This window comes from Scyliorhinus canicula, chromosome 27 (genome assembly GCF_902713615.1).
Source record: "Scyliorhinus canicula chromosome 27, sScyCan1.1, whole genome shotgun sequence".
Taxonomy (NCBI): Eukaryota; Metazoa; Chordata; class Chondrichthyes; order Carcharhiniformes; family Scyliorhinidae; genus Scyliorhinus; species Scyliorhinus canicula.
In genome coordinates this window covers 20,086,391-20,107,891 of record NC_052172.1, presented here as the reverse complement: position 1 = coordinate 20,107,891, position 21,501 = coordinate 20,086,391, and the positions used below count along the sequence as shown (strand labels likewise).

The window sequence follows — 21,501 nt, the reverse complement described above, 5'->3', positions numbered from 1 at the left end:
GTGACAATAAAAGGTTGTTGTTGTTATTGTTTAAGGCAAAGGTGTATAAGGAGGAGAGGGTGGAGCGGCAAAGGTTAATAGTTGAGATATTGGAAGTGAACAGGAGGTATGCAGAGGATGTGGATCCAGCACTGTTGGAAAAGAGGAAGGAGTTGCAGGCGAGTTTTGACCGGTTGTCCACAAGGAAGGCAGTGCACCAATTGGGCGAGGGGAGCGGTCTACGAGTATGGAGAGAAGCCAGGACGCATGCTGGCAGGTCAACGTCGGATGGAGGCAGCGGCAAGGGAAATTGTTCAGGTTCAGGATGGGACAGGGAAGTTGGTGGTGACTCCAGACGAGATTAAGTGTTTTTGAGGAGTTCCATGAGAGATTGTATCGGTCGAACCACCTGGGGTGGATCAGGGAATGCGGGAATTCCTAGGTGGTATGGAATATCTGAGGTTGGGGGAGGTGGATAGGATCACATTGGAGGGGGTGATAGGGGAGTAGGAGATAAAGGATGCGATTTGGAGGATGCAGTCGGGGAAGCTAACAGGGCTGGTTGGGTTTCCTGTGAAGTACTGTGAAGAATTTAGGGATAAGCTCGCGCTGCTGATGGTGAGGATGTTTGAGGAGGCAATAGGGAAGGGGGTGTTGCCACAGACTTTGAGGCAGACATTGATCTCCTTGTTGCTCAAGAAGGATAAGGATCTGACACAATGTGGGTCGTTTCGGCCCATATCACTCTTGAATGTAGATGCAAATGTGTTGACGAAGGTGTTAGCGGGAATGCTGCAGGAGTGCCTCCCAAAGGTGATAGGGAAGATCAAACAGGGTTTGTAAGAGGGAGGCAGCTTTTTTCAAACACAAGGAGGGTTCTGAATGTAGTTATGGCACTGGCAGAGGGTAGTAGTGACGCTGGACGCCGTGAACATAAGAACATAAGAAATAGGAGCAGGAGTAGGCCATCTGGCCCCTCGAGCCTGCTCCGCCATTCAATGAGATCATGGCTGATCTTTTGTGGACTCAGCTCCACTTTCCGGCCCGAACACCATAACCCTTAATCCCTTTATTCTTCAAAAAACTATCTATCTTTACCTTAAAAACATGTAATGAAGGAGCCTCAACTGCTTCACTGGGCAAGGAATTCCATAGATTCACAACCCTTTGGGTGAAGAAGTTCCTCCTAAACTCAGTTCTAAATCTATTTCCCCTTATTTTGAGGCTATGCCCCCTAGTTCTGCTGTCACCCGCCAGTGGAAACAACCTGCCCGCATCTATCCTATCTATTCCCTTCATAATTTTAAATGTTTCTATAAGATCCCCCCTCATCCTTCTAAATTCCAACGAGTACAGTCCCAGTCTCCTCAACCTCTCCTCATAATCCAACCCCTTCAGCTCTGGGATTAACCTAGTGAATCTCCTCTGCACACCCTCCAGCGCCAGTACGTCCTTTCTCAAGTAAGGAGACCAAAACTGAACACAATACTCCAGGTGTGGCCGCACTAACACCTTATACAATTGCAACATAACCTCCCTAGTCTTAAACTCCATCCCTCTAGCAATGAAGGACAAAATTCCATTTGCCTTCTTAATCACCTGTTGCACTTGTAAACCAACCTTCTGTGACTCATGCACTAGCACACCCAAGTCTCTCTGAACAGCGGCATGCTTTAATATTTTATCGTTTAAATAATAATCCCGTTTGCTGTTATTCCTACCAAAATGGATAACCTCACATTTGTCAACATTGTATTCCATCTGCCAGACCCGAGCCCATTCACTTAACCTATCCAAATCCCTCTGCAGACTTCCAGTATCCTCTGCACTTTTCGCTTTACCACTCATCTTAGTGTCATCTGCAAACTTGGACACATTGCCCTTGGTCCCCAACTCCAAATCATCAATGAAGGCTTTTAACCGGATAGAGTGGAGGTATTTAAAAAAAATATATTTTTATTCTCCTCCTTTTTCACATTTTCTCCCAAATTTACACCGAACAATAAAGAACAATCAGTAACGAATGCAATGTCAATCCCCATATTGTCATGTGAGAGTACCTTTAAGAAATGGGTGTTTATTCAATAGCTGCAGTGATGTCAGAGTGCAGATGGAGGTGTGCTGTCTGTCTGTTTTACTCTCGATTTGGGATGTCAACTACAGGGTGTGTTTAAAAATGTTAATTGGATTCATAGAATAAGCATTGCTTTTTTGTTTTAAAATACTTTTAGTTCTCTGTTCCATCACACCTGGAAAGTGGGCCCTTGTGCTCCCCATAACCAAAATCTATTCAAAGTTATGGGTCAGGTGAACTCCATGATACACTTGGGGTTCGCTAAATCCTGGCCGGTAACAATTGGGGGCTCGTCCGGGATAAAATCTATCTATTGGGTTGGCTTTGTGAACTTAAAGATAGTGAGGGGTGAGCATATTGTGGTTGCTTTTCAGGTGTGGTATTCCAGTTGAAGTAGGGAGTGTGTTGTGGACAATGGTTCTTTCAGAGGCTCTGACGTTTTTGGGGATGGAGACGGTCATACATAGTACCTTACGAACAGAGACTAATAACAGGCTTTTAGATTTGGCAAAAACATCACAGTTAAGCTTAACACCTGACAGAATACGAAAAGAGGTACTTACGGTGCTAGCTGAGCATTTAAAATTACCTGAGCTATAGTCTGAGTCATTAAAAATGGCAAAAATTCAGTTACAAATCAAGCAACTTGAACATGAAAAAGAATTAAAGCAGCTTGAATACAAAATGAGAGAAAAATAGAGAGAAAGGGAAATACAGATCAGGGAAAAGGAAAAGGAGAGCCAAGAAAGAAACAAAGAATAGCCCTAGCAGAACAAAAAGAAAGAGAAAGGGAGATACAGATCATGGTGAAAGAAAAGAGGAGAAGAAAGCAACAAATAATGAATAGCCCTCGCAGAGAAAAAAGAAAAAGAGAGAGACAAAAGGGAAGAAGAGAGAGGAAAGGGAAAAAGAGCGAGAGTTTGAACTTCAAAAAATGGGCATGAAACATGACAGTCAGTTAAAATTGGCAAATGTAAAGGGCAATGTACAGTTGGAGGAAAGTGATGAGGATAAAGAGAAAGAGCGTCACAGTCAAAGGCTTGGTGGGAATCGATTTAAACATGTTTAAGCATTGCCAAGGTTTGATGAGAAGGAGGTAGAAGCCTTTTTCATTTCATTTGAGAAGGTGGCAAAGCAACTGGAATGGCCACAGGACATGTGGGTATTACTGACTCGAGCAAAGCAGGTAGGTAGGGCAAGTGAAGTGTTTGCATCACTATCAGAGGAGGTATCTGGGACGTATGAGGTGAAAGAAACTATCTTAGGTGCATATGAACTAGCCCCTGAAACCTACAGACAAAGGTTTAGAAATTTAAGGAAAGAACCTGGTCAAACATACATGGAGTTTGAAAGGATCAGACTAATTTTGACAGGAGGATAAGGGCTTGGAAAATAGACCAAACAAATGAAGCTCTCAGAGAAATTATACTTTTGAAGGAGTTTAAAAATTCAATTCCTGATGTAGTGAGAAGTCATGTGGAAGAGCAGAGGGTTAAAACTGTGAGGTTAGCAGCAGAAATGGCAGATGATTATGAATTAGTTAATAAATCAAAGCTTGGGTACCGACATCAGTTTCAGCCTGTGAGGGATAGAAACTGGGGACATGAGAAATACTTAAGTGGTAGAGGGAAAGGAGATCTGATGGTTCATGTGAAGGTTTGCCACTTGGATACTCTGCTGCAACCTGGCTCAGTCAGACTGGATAAACACATGTGAAACAAGGGCAGGACACAACAAACAGGGACATACAGTAAATACAGTAGAGAAGTTTTGCTTTCTAGTATGTACAGTGCAAAACATTCAATCCCCCTTCAAATCACCAGCCGGCATCGTGTAATGAATTGCCTGGGCAGAAATGACTAAGTTGGGGAGACTTCACATTTCATCAGTTTTTGTACAATAGATAAGACAATGATCATTTTTATAAAATAGTGAGAAATAATAGTTAAAGAAGGAATGCTGAGGTTGTGGTTTCTGAGGAATAAGATTTGCTCTCTCTTTGTCCCAAGTTCAGGGAACTCTCCAGTTCTTGTGGGAGATAAAATACAACACAGTCAATCGCTCATTGTTCTCCAAAGAGTTCTAAAGAGGTTACAGAGCTTCTTCAGATACAAGCCTCTTATGGATAATCCTGATTGTGATCACATAAAGCCACAATCAACATTAAATAAACAAGATGATCTTACAAGAGATAAGCAATAAGGTGATATCAGGGGCAAGGGGAGGCTGGAAAGTGAGATGTCGGCCTTGTGCATCTATCTGCCCCTTGGATAATTGAATGGAAAGACATGATTGAGTGAGTGATTAACATGAGACGGCCACCAACTCCTTGAAAATAAGGTATATAAATGGGTAGACAAGAAAGAGAAGACACAAACAAAAGGACAAGGTAGCCTGAAGTGATAGTTACGTCTGGCAGCAGAGACCAGGCCATTCAGTTTGTCTGATCTGAGACCAATAAACCTTCTCACCTGTCACGAGTTGAATGTCCACCCCATACATTCTGATTATGTGTTGTATTTAAACTGTTGCCCTTGATAAACTACTTTGACCCTATCATTAAACTGTGTCAGGAATGTAGGAAATGTGTGTGGTGATCACAAGTTAACTAGATGCAATACAACTGAGCAAACACTAGAGGGGGCACGGGGGAGCCATATAAATAGACGGGGACAGGAAGTGAGGACACACTTCACAGAGGGCAGAACTTGGAGCAACACAGATACACCCAGACACACCAGCTAGGAACACTGAAGGTAACCTTAGGAAACAGCTCTGAAGAGAGAACGAACTCACAATAAAGCATCTTCTCCACATTTGAGACTACGAGCTTTATTAAGACACGAGTAACAACACATGGTACCCAGGAGTGGCTTCAGACGCTTACTACAGGACAACTCAGTGGCAGATACAGAAAGCTCAAAATGGCATGGAAATCTCCTACTGGACATTTGACTTGGGAAGACATCGCTAATTCGAGGATGTGGCTTGGATACCCAGAGCAGCTAGACCTGACTGGCAATGTAAGAGGTGTCTGGAAAAGGTTTAAACAAATGTTTGATTTGGATCTCGTAGCTAATGAGGTACAAGACGCCTCCGACAACATTAAAATAGCAATTCTCACCGCAGGGCCTGTAAATAGGAAAGTGTATAATGGATTTAAATACTCAAAAGATGAAGACAGAAACAGCTTACAAACGTTACTAAACAAATTTGAAGAGTACTGTGAGAAATTTGAACAGCAAGACATGCTCAGAGTCCAAACTGCACAGAGACTGAGTGATGCAAAACTTAAAAAATCACGAAAAGAACAAGAAATCGCGAATGAAAAGTACAGATCAAAAAGAAGAAATAACACGAATTTCTCACAAAGCCAAAACGCTGAAACCCAGTCCAAATCGGGAAGAGAAGGTAACTTACAACTTTTAGAAATCCAGTCCAGATGGGACAGAAAAATCGCTGAAATCCGCGAAAAAATGGCGTCGGAGCACATTTTGCAGTCTCCGGTAAGCAAAGAACTACAAATTGCATCTGCGCATGCGCCGGAACCGGAAGCCGCGCATGCGCAGTTTAAAAAATATCGCGGTGCCGATCGTTATGCGCATGCGCAAGCCGCGCATGCGCAGTCAAAAAAAGTTTTGGTCGCGGATCGTAATGCGCATGCGCACGCCGCGCATGCGCAATGGAAACAAAACCGCACAGTGAAGGAGGAAGGCCGATTTGCGCATGCGCAATGCATTCCTGCGCGTGACGTCATGACGTCTGAGCATCCCGACCACGCCCACTTAAAAGGGAAATGCCCGAAAATTGCAAACAAGACACTTAAAGTGGTAAACACAAATTTTCTTGCCTCAGAACACAGAAAAACGCCTGAACTTAAACCAACAGTTAAAAACAACTTGCACAACACCCTGAAAAAAGCAGTCTGCACCACCCAAAGTGAAGAGAACAAAAAGAATTCCGAAACAACAAAAGATGATTTGTTTTTCGAAGATTACCTCTCAGACATGGCTGAGTCAGTCGGATATGCTTATCACAGCATCAGCGACACGGTCGCAAAGCACAAGACGAACCAACTCGTGGTAGATGAACCAACCAAGATGATTTGGTTTTCAAAGAACACTACTCAGACATGGCTGAGTCAGTCGGATATGCTTATCACAGCATCAGCGACACAGTCGCAAAGTTCAACACGAATCAACTCGTGGTAGAAGAATCCAAACAGGATGATTTGGTTTTCGAAGAATACTACTCAGACACAGCTGAGTCAGTCGGATATGCTTATCACAGCATCAGCGACACGGTCGCAAAGGTCAACACGAATCAACTCGTGGTAGAAGAAGCCAACGAAGATGAAATGGGTTTCAAAGAATACTACTCAGACATGGAGGAGTTATTTGGACATGCTGATCACAGCATCAGCGACACCGTTGCAAAGCTCAACACGACTCTACTCATGGTAGATGAATCCAACACCATGATGCCATGGCAGCTCGTCGATACATTGGATGACAGCAATACCCTAGACGACGACAACGCCACACAGAGAGCACAGGAAGACTCCACAGAGCGAGCGATGACAGGCTCCACAGTGCGAGTGATGAAAGACTCCAAAAGGGATGCAAGCAAACACTCCCTGGCGAACACCATGCATGAACAAGACCATGCAGGTAAACCCGCTGTATCTGAGCAACCGCAAGCAGACTATGAAAGTCTACCAAGCTCACAGGAACAGGAAGAAGACAACGTACATCTAACCACTGACACCATGCATGCACAAGACCATGAAGGTCAACCTGCCGTATCTGAGCAACCACAAGCAGACTATGAAAGTCTAACAAGCTCACATGAACAAGAAGAAGACAATGCACCTCTACCCACTGCATGCGAAGACAGTGACAAGGTGATCACACTCGACGTACAGGATCACAGCGAGACTGACAGTTCTCAGCTTGTCTGTACCGAAGCACAGAGCGAAAACAGTAACAAGGTGATCGCACTCGACGTACAGGATCACAGCGAGACTGACAGTTCTCAGCTTGTCTGTACAGAAGCACAGAGTCGGGCCACCCAACAGTCCAGAGAGACGATGCCGAAAGAAAACATGCAGATTTTGACTCCAGAAGAGGAGCACCTGGAGTCCAGAGAGACAACGCCGAAAGAAACCATGCAGATTCTGACTCCAGAAGAGGAGCACCTGGAGTCCAGAGAGACCAAGCCAAAAGAAAACATGCAGATTTTGACTCCAGAAGAGGAGCACCTGGAGTCCAGAGAGACAACGCCGAAAGAAACCATGCAGATTCTGACTCCAGAAGAGGAGCACCTGGAGTCCAGAGAGACCAAGCCAAAAGAAACCATGCAGATTTTGACTCCAGAAGAGGAGCACCTGGAGTCCAGTGAGACAACATCAACAGAAATCATGAAGATTTCAACTCCAGAAGCGGAGCACCAAGAGTCCGGAGACACCACGTCAACTGAAATCATGCAGATTTGGACTCCAGAAGAGGAGCGCCAGAAGTCCACAGACACCACGTCAATTGTAATCATGGAGGTTTTGACTCCAGAAGAGGAGCGCCAAGAATCCAGAGACACCGCGTCAAATGAAATCGAGAAGAACTTGACTCCGGAAGAGGAGCACCAAGAAAGCAAAGATGAGGAATCCAATTCTCCACAAATGATTGATGTCACCTGCACCGATGCAACATCAGATCATTCGCACCACTCTCGAGACGAAATGCTCAATGACTCAAATTATCCACTCGGGACACGAATAGAGTATAACAAGACAAACAAAAGTCAAAAGCACAGCAGAAACGGGACAAACAACAGCAAGAACAAAAGCAACATGAAGCGCGACAAGACAAACAACAAAGTCAGGCACAAAGATAGCGACAACGACAGAGACAGAAACAACAAGAACGGCAACGAAAACAACAAAGTCAGGAACAAAGATAGCGACAACACCAAAGACAGAAACGACAAAAACAGCAACACGAAAGGCAACGAAAACAACAAAGTCAGGAACAACGACAGTGCCAACACCAAAGACAGAAACGACAAAAACAGCAACAAGTACGGCAACGAAAACAACAAAAACAGGAACGACAGAAACAACAGCAATGAAACAACGACTTGTACACAATGGTACTACTTGGCACATGAAGGACAATGCCACAGCACACTGCAAAACGATGACAAGACTACAAACATGTCATGGGATGACAACGAATCGCACAAACTCACGTCTGCTCCAGAACGAGCAAGCACACCAGCATCCAAGGCGGATGAGACAATACATCAATACCACAAGCACAGAAAAAAGTCCATGCCAGTCAACATCAGTGAGGTGACCATGCAAACACCTCGGGATGATGCATTGGGTACTTAAAATAACAAGGAACACCAACAACATTCACAGCGGCCTTGCAATATCAATATCACCACGTCATCAACAACAAAAAGAAAAAAAAAAGCTCTGAACAAATTCATCAAGTTTGGACTCATAAATGTTTTTATTAAGATTGGACATATAACTACATTGGCTGTGTAAAATATGCAATAGCACTATCACCTGTATAGATACGCATATCATAAGTAACTGTTTTCTATCATTTTCTTTAACGATGTACAGCAAATATGTAAAGAGAAAAAGGGGGATGTGGTGATCGTAGATTGACCAGATACAAAACAACTGAGCAAACACCAGAGGGAGAGCTATAAATACACGTGGACAGGATGTACAATTTTCTTTAACGATGTACAGAAAATATGTAAAGAGAAAAAGGGGGATGTGGTGATCACAAGTTAACTAGATGCAATACAACTGAGCAAACACTAGAGGGGGCACGGGAGAGCCATATAAATAGACGGGGACAGGAAGTGAGGACACACTTCACAGAGGGCAGAACTTGGAGCAACACAGATACACCCAGACACACCAGCTAGGAACACTGAAGGTAACCTTAGGAAACAGCTCTGAAGAGAGAACAAACTCACAATAAAGCATCTTCTCCACATTTGAGACTACGAGCTTTATTAAGACACGAGTAACAACACAATGTGTATATAGATTGTATTTTAAAAATCTGTTGCAGTAATGTTATTAAAAGCCTGAATTAGGGGGCAGATATATAAATCTCTGCCCCGTGATGCCGGAAATGTGGATCGTGATTGAGCTGAGCATCGGGCGTCTGCCACAAATCAAGGTTAGTGCCGGTTGCCGAACCGACTGCCATGCTCCGGGGCCCCACTGGTGACGAACCGACTGCCATGCTCCGGGGCCCCACTGGTGCCGAACCGACTGCCATGCTCCGGGGCCCCACTGGTGCCGAACCGACTGCCATGCTCCGGGGCCCCACTGGTGCCGAACCGACTGCCATGCTCCGGGGCCCCACTGGTGCCGAACCGACTGCCATGCTCCGGGGCCCCACTGGTGCCGAACCGACTGCCATGCTCCGGGGCCCCACTGGTGCCGAACCGACTGCCATGCTCCGGGGCCCCACTGGTGCCGAACCGACTGCCATGCTCCGGGGCCCCACTGGTGCCGAACCGACTGCCATGCTCCGGGGCCCCACTGGTGCCGAACCGACTGCCATGCTCCGGGGCCCCACTGGTGACGAATCGACTGCCATGCTCCGGGGCCCCACTGGTGACGAACCGACTGCCATGCTCCGGGGCCCCACTGGTGACGAACCGACTGCCATGCTCCGGGGCCCCACTGGTGACGAACCGACTGCCATGCTCCGGGGCCCCACTGGTGGCGACGCACCCGATGCCGGATTGCAGAACCGGTCTTTGCATGGGTTAGCATACCTTTCCATGACAACTGGTTTGACTCCTCAAACGTTTGAGAAATCTGTTACTCCTGATCAAATCTTAGTGGTGTCAGAAGTGAGATAACGGAGATAGAAATTACAGACCTTGATTTGTTTTGTTTGTGAGAACACTGGGATTGGATAGGAAAAAAAGCAAGAACTGCACAGATACTGAGCGGGATCTTGACAGTTTAGCAGTTTTATACATGATCTGCATGTGGCTGTCAGTTTCTCCAATTATCTGTGGAATGAATCATACCCTTGTGCGTATGGTTCCCTGGTGCACACAGCCTTCCAGCACCTTGCCCAAGTTTGTTCTTCGGATGAAGGTGGCAACAGTGAGACAGCAAGGCTGAGGGCAATAAATCTAAACCACTTATTTTGGAACCATAATCATAACCTACATTATGGACACTTTGCACCAGGAGTTCCTGGAAGCTGAATTAAAATCATAGAATTTACAGTGCAGAATGAGGCTATTTGGCCCATCGAGTCTGCACCTGTCCCTGAAACAGCACCCGACCTAAGCCCACACCTTCACCCTATCCCCGTAAGCCAGCAACCCCACCCAACTTTTGGATACCACGGGGCAATTTAGCGTGACCAATCCACCTAACCAGCACATCTTTGGACCTGGAGGAAACCCACGCAGACACGAGGAGAACGTGCAGACGCCGTACAGACAGTGACCCAAGCCAGGTATCGAACCTAGATTTCTGGCGCTGTGAAGCAACAGCGCTAATCACTGTGCTACCGTGTTGCCCTGTATTTCTCTCCCTCACGCAGGGATCCTGACACCATCACAACACTACAACTCTCACCTAGAGAAATAACCGCTTGGGTGAGGTACTTGGAGGCTGTGTCAAAGAGGAGAAAAAAATATTGAAAAATATTCCGGATATTTTGTCCGGAGCAAATAGAAAATTTTACTCCCAAGTTATTTACATTTGTGTTAAATGTCTCTGATTCAGGAATTGCCTCCAGCAATGGGGAGAGATGGAAACAGATTCGCAGATTCACTCTCAGCACCCTGAAGAATTTTGGAATGGGGAGAAAGAGTATTGAACAGCGGAACCAGGAGGAAGCCCAGTTTCTAGTTACAGCTATCCGAAACAAAAAAGGTTTCTGAATAGAATACTGGAGGAATTTATTTTTCAAATCTTAGTAAAGTTGCTATTTTTTTTCAAGTTCCAAACCAAAGATAGGAGTGAAACTGAGTGAAAGGATGTGGCATGGAAATGGTGCAAGGGTTAGTGAAGAGGGCATGGTCCAAAATTATCTTTGCCCTTAATGGAAAATTAAATTATATAATAAAAATCAAAATTTAAGACCGCCTTCACTTTAAAATTTTTTTAGATTACCCAATTCATTATTTCCAATTAAGGGGCAATGTAGCGTGGTCAATTCACCTACCCTGCACATCTTTGGGTTGTGGGGGCGAAACCCACGCAAACACGGGGCGAACGTGCAAACTCCACACGGACGTGACCCAGAGCCGGGATCAAACCTGGGACCTCGGTGCTGTGAGGCAGCAGTGCTAACCATTGCGCCACAGTGCTGCCCTGACCGCCTTTACGTTTTGATACAGCAATTGGATAAAGAAGTGGGGAAAGGCCATTTGTTATCTGTTCATCCCTCAATAGACTGGTCAGCACTTGGGTCTGTGGTAATTAACTTGAGGTTTAAAGAAAAAAAAATTCACCCAGTCAATGTCCAGTGACTCCTCACAGATGGATGTCAAGTGAAGGCAGGTTTCTGTCCTGGTTGCAGTGATGCCTTCCACCACTGAATAACCTGTCTACGTTAATGAAGAACCGGAGAGCTGCTGGAGCTCAAGCCGGCAAGAGGCCAGCACTTCAGGAGAAAGGAAGAAAATAAAATGAATTAATTTTACGTTGATCCCACGGATGAGGCGCTTCTTTGGGAACATAAGGTTAAGGGGGGATTTAAAAAAGATGTTCAAAATTCAGAGGAGTTTCGGGAGTACAAGTGAGTAGCATCCTTTTCTGGTGGGAGGTGGATCGATAATCAGAGGACATAGATTTAAGACATCTGCAAAGGAATTAAGGGAGATAACTTTTTTTAATGTAGCAAAGTTATGATTTGAGTTCATTGCCTATCAGCATGTTGGCTACAGGCTCAATTGCATCCTTCAAAAGACAATTAGACATACAGTATATTTGAACAGCAAAACATTTCACAGCCCTGGGGAAACAGTGGAAGAGTAGGACCAATTGGATAGCTTTATCCAAAAGCCAGCACACACAGGATGGGCTGAATGTGCTGTATGATTTGATTCTCAACAGTTATTAAGGAGGTTTTCTTTCTACAGGCATCTGTTATAACACACTGGTTTGTGAAAAACCGTTCTCTGTCTGTATAGGTATTTATCTTGCTGTTCGCAAAGGGATGGTGGCATCAAATGTCAGCCAACATTCCTAAGGTTAAAATGAAAGCTAAGGGGTGGGATTCTCCGTTATAACGGCAGAGTGTTGATGCCGTCGTAAATGGCGGAGCTTTTTACGACGGCGTCAGCGGGCCGCTAAAAGCAGCTATCCTGCGGCGCACAAGGGGCCAGCACGGGCGCCGCGAGAAGCGCAGGGGGAGCGGCCGCAGACCGGCGTCGGATACGCAGGCTGCGTAATTGACGTGGTGCCGCATCGCATAAATTGCGCGAGCGCCACACAATGCTGATTCGTGCAAGATGGCCGTCACCTGCCGTGCTACCCCGAGCTTTTGGAACCACGACCTCGACACTCCTGGCCGTGGTGGAGGATAGGAGGGCGGTCCTGTATCCCGGCCTGGGCCGCAACATCCCATGCAGCACCGTCCGGCGTACGTGGACGGAGGTGGGCCAAGCCATCAGCGCTGTGGGGCACACCCCATCGACTGGCGACCAGTGCCGCAAAAAGCTGCATGACGTAATGAGGGCAGCCAGGGTGAGTACCCAGCAACCTTGCCGTCCCCCAGGAAGATGGCACAACCCCCTCCCTGACCCACATTGCCTGCAGCCACCCATGCCAGCCACATTGCCGGGCGCCTTGGCCTTGTATGCCATCATATTGCCAACAGCTGCCCTGCATGCGTTGGACCGCCTAACGTTTGTTCCTCCCCAGGAGAAGAGCGCTCACAACCACAGGGAGCAGGAAAAAAACGGAGGGGGTCCATCCGTACTGCACCCTCTCACTGTCCATGAGCAGAGGGCACTGGACCTCGCAGGCGGACCCGAGGACTGGGAGGTTGCCGATTGCCAGGTTGGAGGCGCACCACCAGTGACACTCTCCCGCCTGACTCTACCCCTTCACCCCAGACCCCCACTCCACACCCTCACCCCAGTCCCCCACTCCACACCCTCACCCCAGCCTCCCACTCCACATCCTCACCCCAGCCCCCCACTCCACACCCACACCCCAGCCTCCCACTCTACCCCCTCACCCCAGCCTCCCACTCTACCCCCTCACCCCAGCCCCCACTCCACACCCTCAGCCCAGCCCCCCACCACACCCTCACCCCAGCCCCCCACTCCACACCCTCACCCCAGCCCCCACTCCACGCCCACACCCCAGCCTCCCACTCCACACCCTCACCCCAGCCTCCCACTCCACACCCTCACCCCAGCCTCCCACTCCACACCCTCACCCCAGCCTCCCACTCCACACCCAAACCCCAGTCCCCCACTCCACGCCCACACCCCAGCCCCCCACTCCACGCCCACACCCCAGTCCCCCCACTCCACATCCTCACCCCAGCCTCCCACTCTACCCCCTCACCCCAGCCCCCCACTCCACGCCCACACCCCAGCCTCCCACTCCACACCCTCACCCCAGCCTCCCACTCCACACCCACACCCCAGTCCCCCACTCCACGCCCACACCCCAGCCCCCCACTCCACGCCCACACCCCAGTCCCCCACTCCACGCCCACACCCCAGTCCCCCCACTCCACATCCTCACCCCAGCCTCCCACTCTACCCCCTCACCCCAGCCCCCCACTCCACACCCTCACCCCAGCCTCCCACTCCACACCCACACCCCAGCCCCCCACTCCATGCCCTCACCCCAGCCCCCCACTCCACACCCTCACCCCAGCCTCCCACTCCACGCCCACACCCCAGCCTCCCACTCTACCCACTCACCCCAGCCCCCCACTCGACCCCCTCACCCCAGCCTCCCACTCCACACCCTCACCCCAGCCCCCCACTCCACGCCCACACCCCAGCCTCCCACTCTACCCCTTCACCCCAGCCCCCCACTCGACCCCCTCACCCCAGCCCCCCACTCCACGCCCACACCCCAGCCTCCCACTTCACACCCACACCCCAGCCCCCCACTCCATGCCCTCACCCCAGCCCCCCACTCCACACCCTCACCCCAGCCCCCACTCCACACCCTCACCCCAGCCTCCCACTCCACACCCTCACCCCAGCCTCCCACTCCACACCCCAGCCTCCCAGTCCACACCCTCACCCCAGCCTCCCCACCCTCACCCCAGCCTCCCACTCCACACCCTCACCCCAGCCTCCCACTTCACACCCACACCCCAGCCCCCCACTCCACACCCTCACCCCAACCACACTCTCACCCCAGCCTCCCACTCCACACCCTCACCCCAGCCCCCCATTCCACACCCTCACCCCAGCCTCCCACTCCACATCCTCACCCCAGCCCCCCACCCTCACCCCAGCCTCCCACTCCACATCCTCACCCCAGCCCCCACTCCACATCCTCACCCCAGCCCCCCACCCTCACCCCAGCCTCCCACTCCACATCCTCACCCCAGCCCCCCACCCCAGCCTCCCACTCCACATCCTCACCCCAGCCCCCCACCCTCACCTCAGCCTCCCACTCCGCACCCTCAGCCCAGCCCCCCCCACTCCACACCCTCACCCCAGCCTCCCCACTCCACACCCTCAGCCCAGCCCCCCCCCCACTCCACACCCTCACCCCAGCCTCCCACTCCACACCCTCACCCCAGCCCCCCCACTCCACATCCTCACCCCAGCCTCCCACTCTACCCCCTCACCCCAGCCCCCCACTCCACACCCTCACCCCCGTCCGCCTGTCTAACGATACATGCTGTCTTGTGTCTTACAGGACCAGCTGCCGGTCGTCCCAGGCCCTCCAACGTACCAGTGCCAGGTCTTGTGGCCCCCAGGGACGCAGGCCATGGCGGGGAGGGCAGCCGTCACACAGGCCCTGCCACCGACACAGAGACCCAGGACACCGACACACAGAGGACAGACATCCAAAGGATGGACGCACCAGACACCGACGCAGAGAGGACGGACACACAGAGGACGGACACGCAGAGGATGGACACGCAGAGGACGGACACGCAGAGGACTGACACACAGAGGACGGACACACAGGGGACGGACACACAGAGGACGGACACACAGAGGACGGACACACAGGGGACTGACACACAGGGGACGGACACACAGAGGACGGACACACAGAGGACTGACACACAGAGGACGGACACACAGAGGACTGACACACAGAGGACGGACACACAGAGGACGGACACACAGAGGACGGACACAGAGAAGACTGACACACAGAGGACGGACACCCAGAGGACGGACACCCAGAGGACGGACACACAGAGGATGGACACACAGTGGACGGACAGACCGAACACTGATACACAGAGGGGGTGGGGCAACACAGGGACCATCGGGCCAAGGGTCGACGCAGGAGATCCTGGACTTTGGCTCTGTTGACGACATGGACATTTCATCAGTGCTGTCTCCCACACCCTCCTCCATTGCAGAGACTCTCACCTCAGTTGGGCAATTTAGTGATGAGGCTTCCGGGACACTCACTGGGGCGCACCACACAGCCGTATCGGTACAACAGGTAGAGGTAGGAGCAGCCGTGGGGCCGGATGGTCAGAGGGAAGACCGGCCCCAGCAACCAGTTGCCGCCCAGACGAGTCCCGGGTTCCTGGTATTACCACAGCCACCCAGAGACCCGATGCAGTCAGACACCCAGAGACTAGATAACGGGATGACGGCCGTCTTCCAGCAGCTGCAGACACAGGTGGAGGAGTCCTGCTGTGTCCAGGAGCAGCGAGTGGTGCCGGTCATGGCTGCCACCCAGGCCGACACCACATGGGTGGCGTCCACGGTGGAGGCAGTGAGGGCAAAGGTGTCGGACATGGATCAGGTGATGCAAGGCATGGGGCTTTCTGTGCAGGCGGCATCCGTGGACCAGGACAGTGCTACCCTCTCACAGTCAGCCATGTGCCAGAGCCAGCTGGAGATTGCAGCGGTGCTCTGCAGTGTGGCCGAGTCTCAGCAGGCCATCGCTGAGAGCATCGCGCCACAGCCCAGGTGCTGGATGGCGTCGCACAGGCCCAGAGGGAGGTGATGCTGTCCCAGGCAGTGATGGCCCACTCCCTGAGCTCCATCGCTGCTAACGTTCAGACCCTAGTCGATACCATAGTGGGCCTCCAGGACTGGCAGCGGCATGTGTTGGTGGTGCCTCGGGGCTTGTCTGCGCTCGCACCCCCCTCCCGTGGAGAGGCCCTGGGGCCACCGGGATCCCGAGACAGGAGGAGGTGCTAGGGCCCGTGCCGGTGACTCCTGTCGGGGAGGTCCCGGAACACCGCAGCACCTCGGACTCCCCATTTCGTATCTGGTGCATCTGGTGGATAGTGGGGAGAACAGGGTGGCACCACGTCATCCATGACGCCGGAGGAGCAACCTGGCCCATCCGGGCCGAGCCGCCTCAGGAAACGAGCGCCAATGGGGACCCAGGTCGCAGGTCAGGAGTCTCAGCAGTCCGGCTCCACTGCTGCTGTACCGTCTGGGGAACCTCAGAGACGTAGTGATAGGTCCCGTGAGGCCAGCAAGTTAGATGCCTAGTAAGTTGGCACAGGTGGAGGTCACAGCTTAGTTCAGGGGCTAGGGCACATGTATACAACCTTTCTAATTAAACTCACTGTCACACCAATGCGAGTTGCCTTTGTGCTATGTTCGATGCTTGTGGGGCTGGGGAGGGGACTGAGTGCCACTGTGGTGGAACACTGAGCCCCGGTGGGTGTAATGTGCGCCCCCCACCCCCAACCCCGGATGCCCATGCCAGCCCGCCCCCTTCAGCAAGGCCATGTGATGGAGTGTGCAGCACACATACAGGGACCACCCAGGTGGAGGGTGTAACTGTGGCCATGAGTCAGCCATTGTCTTACGACTTGGAGCTCAGAGCTCATCGCAGAGCGGGTTGTCATCAGCCTCCATGGCATGAACCACACCCGCTTCCACAAGCAACCGTGTGAGCCCAGCCCATTGTGCCGCAGGTGGATGGGGTGTGGGAGCTGAGGGTGGTGGCTGGTGGGGGAGATGCTTCTCATGGGTGTTTTCGGAGGTCGGGGTGGTGAGGTGGCGCAGTACAATGGTGTCAGTGCCCCTGCTCAGCGAACCCCCACCTCCCCTAGTTGGTGAAACGTGCGGTGATCAACACGACCCATGCCCGCTGGCCCTGCCGGTGGCGTCGTGCAGCCTTCCGTCCATGTCCAGCCCCCATGTCCTGTCCAGTGCCACCCCCCTCCCCATCCTCCTCGTCTGGAGAGGCATGCCCTTCCTCGTGATCCCCCCCCTCCCCTCTCAGCACATCACCCCTCTGCTGGGCTGCATTGTGGAGGATGCAGCAGACCTCAACGATGCAGCCGACCCTCTCCGACAGGTACTGGACGAAAGGTCCAGGCACCTGAAGCGCATCTTCAGCAGCCCGAAGCACCTCTCGACCACACCCCTGGTCGCTGCATGGGTATCGTTGTATCAGTTCCCCACATCGGTCTGTGGCCTCTGTACAGGCGTCATCAGCCATGATCGCAACAGGTAACCCCTGTCGCCCAGCAGCCACCCTTGAACATGTCGGGTATGAATGATTGCACCAGGTCATGCACACTTTACGGGTAACGGGCGCAGACATGCAGGATCCTCATCACAGACCACCTGAACGTTCATGGAGTAGGACCCCTTCCTGTTCATGAACACGGCCCTGTTATCTGCTGGTGGCCGCATGCACCCCATCGATTGCCTCCCGGACCATGGGTATCCTGGCCACAGCAGTGTAGCCCGCTGCCCGGGCATCCTGGTGGGCACGGTCCACAAGGAACTGAATGTAGCGCTCCGTGGTGTCATCCAGGCCCTGTCACTGCATGGATGCATCGGTGCACTGATGCCTGGGAGATGCCCACTCAGCGACTGGAACGACCCCGTCGCATTGAAGTTCAGGGCCACCGTCACCTTGACGGCCACCGGGAGAGGGTATCCACCCCCAGTCCCACACGGTGCCAGGTGTGCCTTCGGGTGGCAGATATGGGTGATGGTTTCCCGGCTCATCCGTAGTCACTGCCTGCATGCCCTGTCCGGGAGGTCCTCGAATGACATGCGGTGCCGGTAAACACGAGGCCTCATCGGGCGTCTCCGTCACTGTGGCTCCAGTTCCTCCTCCCCCCTCTCCTCCTCCTCCTCATCGGTATCCTCATCCTCGTCGTGGTCCTCCTCCTCCTCCCCTCCAGCCTGAGCGGCTGCCACCTGCCCCTCTGCAGCCCGTCGCTCTGCTGCAGCCGCCGCCGCCTCTCTGAGCCGCCTGCGCTGACGCTGCCACAGGGATGCATGCAGGGCAGCGGCCCCCACCATGGTGGCCAACATCGCTGGTTGGTGCCCCAAACATTATGATCTGCAGGGGGTGCAGGGTAGACAAAAAGTTTATCCACGGTGCATGACCCTCTCCACAACCAGATGCCATGGGCTAGATGGCTGCCCTGGTTGGCAGTTTGCACCCCAGCGACGCAGGCCCCCCACCTCCGCCCGCCCCCTCGGCGTTCCGACTCCAGTTGCCCATCCCTCCTGCCAGTGCCACTGTTGAATGGCGCAGCCCTCACCGGGGATGCCGTGGATGTGGCCCTGGGCTTACCCGCTGGTGGATGTCGCCGGCTGGGAGGGCCACCACCTGGGGGGTCTGGCACCCATCCGCACGGCCGGGAGGCCTGTGCTGAGCAAGTGCCCGGGGTCAGTGCCCATCAGCCTGGTTACCGTAATGGCATCCATGGCTTTGGCATTGCCCTGCCATGGCGGGCTGTTCCCGGTCGGCAGGGCTGTCCTCCCCACGCCCCCACCAGAACCTGGAGGGCCTCCCCTCCTCGCCCCTCCCAGCCACGGCCATGCCCGTCCCGACAGCCTAGGTCCCCCCGACGCCGACCCCTACCTCCTACTGCCATATTGTCAGCAGCACGACTGGCTGATGATTTTTAAAACCCCATTAGAACCGCGCCGGCGTGACCTCGGGGCTTTGGCTCACCCAGGCCGCAGTATCGCTGGGAGACTGGAGAATCCTCATCGGACCACCTCAGGCGATTCTCCAGGCCGCGCGGTGCTTTTCGCGACCACGCCTTTTCCCTTGTTTGGAGAATAGCAAAACGGCTTCGGACCGGCGTCGTGCGACTTTCCGTCGTGAACGCCGGTTCTCTGAACCGGCGAGGGCTCGGAGAATCCCACCCAAGGTAGCTCAACTATTAATAACAATGAGTGACTGAGGTGCAAATACTAGAAATGCTCCAGGTTTAATCCCCTGATCTTGGTTGGCCTCAGCTGGGTGTTGGTGGGATCTCTGTAGTGCGCATTGGAAGATTATGAAGTAAAATCAGTTACTTGACCCTAATTTGAATCCAGTGATACCCTCCCTGACTGGGAATGCAGGTAGATGGACACTGAAAGAGGACAGATTTAAATTCAGTATATGATGGCTCCCCTGATCCAAAAGCCAATTGTCACTGGGAGGAAATTGGGCCTCATTGTGTCTGTTTTCGGGCACAAAGTGGGGACAAAAAGATTTGCCTCTTGATGCTCAACTGTAACTCGCCAGAAACATGGTGATGAGCTCCGAGGCCCAATTTCATACAAGTCTCAGATGTCCAGCGTGAAAACTGAGCAGTTATCTATTTTGACCCTGAAACTGGAATGAAACCAATTTTTTGGCCACTGTTTGTAGTGATCTGCATACCTGTGTATATACAAGGGGTCAATGTAAATGCAATACAACTGAGCAATCACCAAGGGGAGCACAGGAGATGTATAAATATGGACAGACAGGAAGTCAGGGAGCACTCTTCACAGGAGCGGCAGCTGGTGAGCAGGACACAGACAGGCAGCTCAGATATAACATAGTATAAACGCTGGAGAGAGAACAAACTCACACAATAAAGCATCTAATTCAACTGTAAGGCTACGAGCTTTATTCAGAGACAAGGAATAAAACACTGTTTACTTACATACTTATGAATATTAATATCTATGAAATATTAATGTATTCCTCTGTTACTTGTGTAACACTTTAGACTTTTCTAACTGACCTTCTCTTTCATTTATATCAGATACCCCATTTAGCCCAAACCTTTTTCTGAGATTCGCAGTATCTAATATCATCTGTTCCTTAGTCTTTGGAGACCGGTTTGATTATGAAGATAAAAGGTTTCTCACATTGATTGAGATGATTTCAGAAAATATGCGAGTTTTAAGTGGCCCCTGGATACAGGTATTTCCCTTTCTTTTAAAATCATAATGTAACTGAAACTAGCTTAAACTGTCACATTTGCAGAAGATGCTCAAATAATGGGAGTGGCAGAGCGAGGAGCAGCTAGAGGTTTGCAGAAGGATTTAAATTGATTATTTAACTGGGAAATAAATGACAACTTGAATTTAAATGTATAAATAATGATCTGAGTTTGGAAATGAAGGTTTAGAAAGGGATCTGAGAGTAATGGTCGACCATTCATTATCTATTTCTGGTTTAGGCAATAAACTAAGAAAGAAAGATATAGAGCTCAATTTTCCAGCCTTTCCTGCCAATGGCAGCCTCCCCGTGGCGGGTTCATCGGTGAACAATGCAAAATGCTATTGGTGGACCAGAGATCCCACCAGCGGTCATTGGCGAGCCGCCGCTGGAAAACATGCTGCAGGGTTGGGAAATCCCGTCCATAGTCACTACAGAACATATGTCCAAAAAGACAAAATACCGTGAATACTCGTATAATACCCGTCACAAGACCCACAGGAACACATCAACTGATCTGCCCAGCGAGGCTCGTAAATTCACCCTTTAAAATCCAACCCGGAATGGGGTTGGCACTGCCAGTCGTCCCGATTGAGATGTGTGAGCTGGAAGCCACGTTGCGGCCTTTTACTTTATGTTTACAAATTAAATATTATTTAATTTACCTTCTCAGTCCTCCTGAGCTTTTCTACCTAGAAACATGAAATACAAGCAGAAAATGTTGGAAGTATGCAGTAGGCCAGGCAGACCGACGACGTTTTAGACCTGAAACTTTTTTTCTCTCTTCACGTGTTGCCTAAACTGTTGAGTAACAGATTCAAACTATTTCTATTAACTATCTACAGAGGTTATCTAGACTTGTCAGGCTTCCGTTAGTTTTGTTCAGGTTGATCACATTTGAAAAATGTGTCTACACAAGGTAGAAGTTATAAAGAGGAAGAACCAGACTACTGCCAAGGGTATTAGGGTTACTTTATGAGGATCACACTGTCAAATAAGAATCTCTGCAGTGCATAAGAAGGCCATTCGGCCCATCGAGTCTGCACCGACCCTCCTAAAGAGCACCCCACCC

At 51.1% G+C, this 21,501-nt stretch overlaps 1 protein-coding gene across 1 annotated transcript in view; it reads left to right on the top strand.

Annotated features, from left to right (window-relative positions):
* Window positions 1–21,501, top strand: part of LOC119957952 (cytochrome P450 2C42-like) — a 64,175-nt gene that overhangs the window by 19,941 nt on the left and 22,733 nt on the right. Inside the window, exons 3-4 of the mRNA XM_038786177.1 lie at window positions 10,839–10,988; window positions 20,251–20,411. Of these exons, the coding sequence (XP_038642105.1) occupies window positions 10,839–10,988; window positions 20,251–20,411 (311 nt within the window). The remainder of the gene's footprint in view (window positions 1–10,838; window positions 10,989–20,250; window positions 20,412–21,501) is intronic.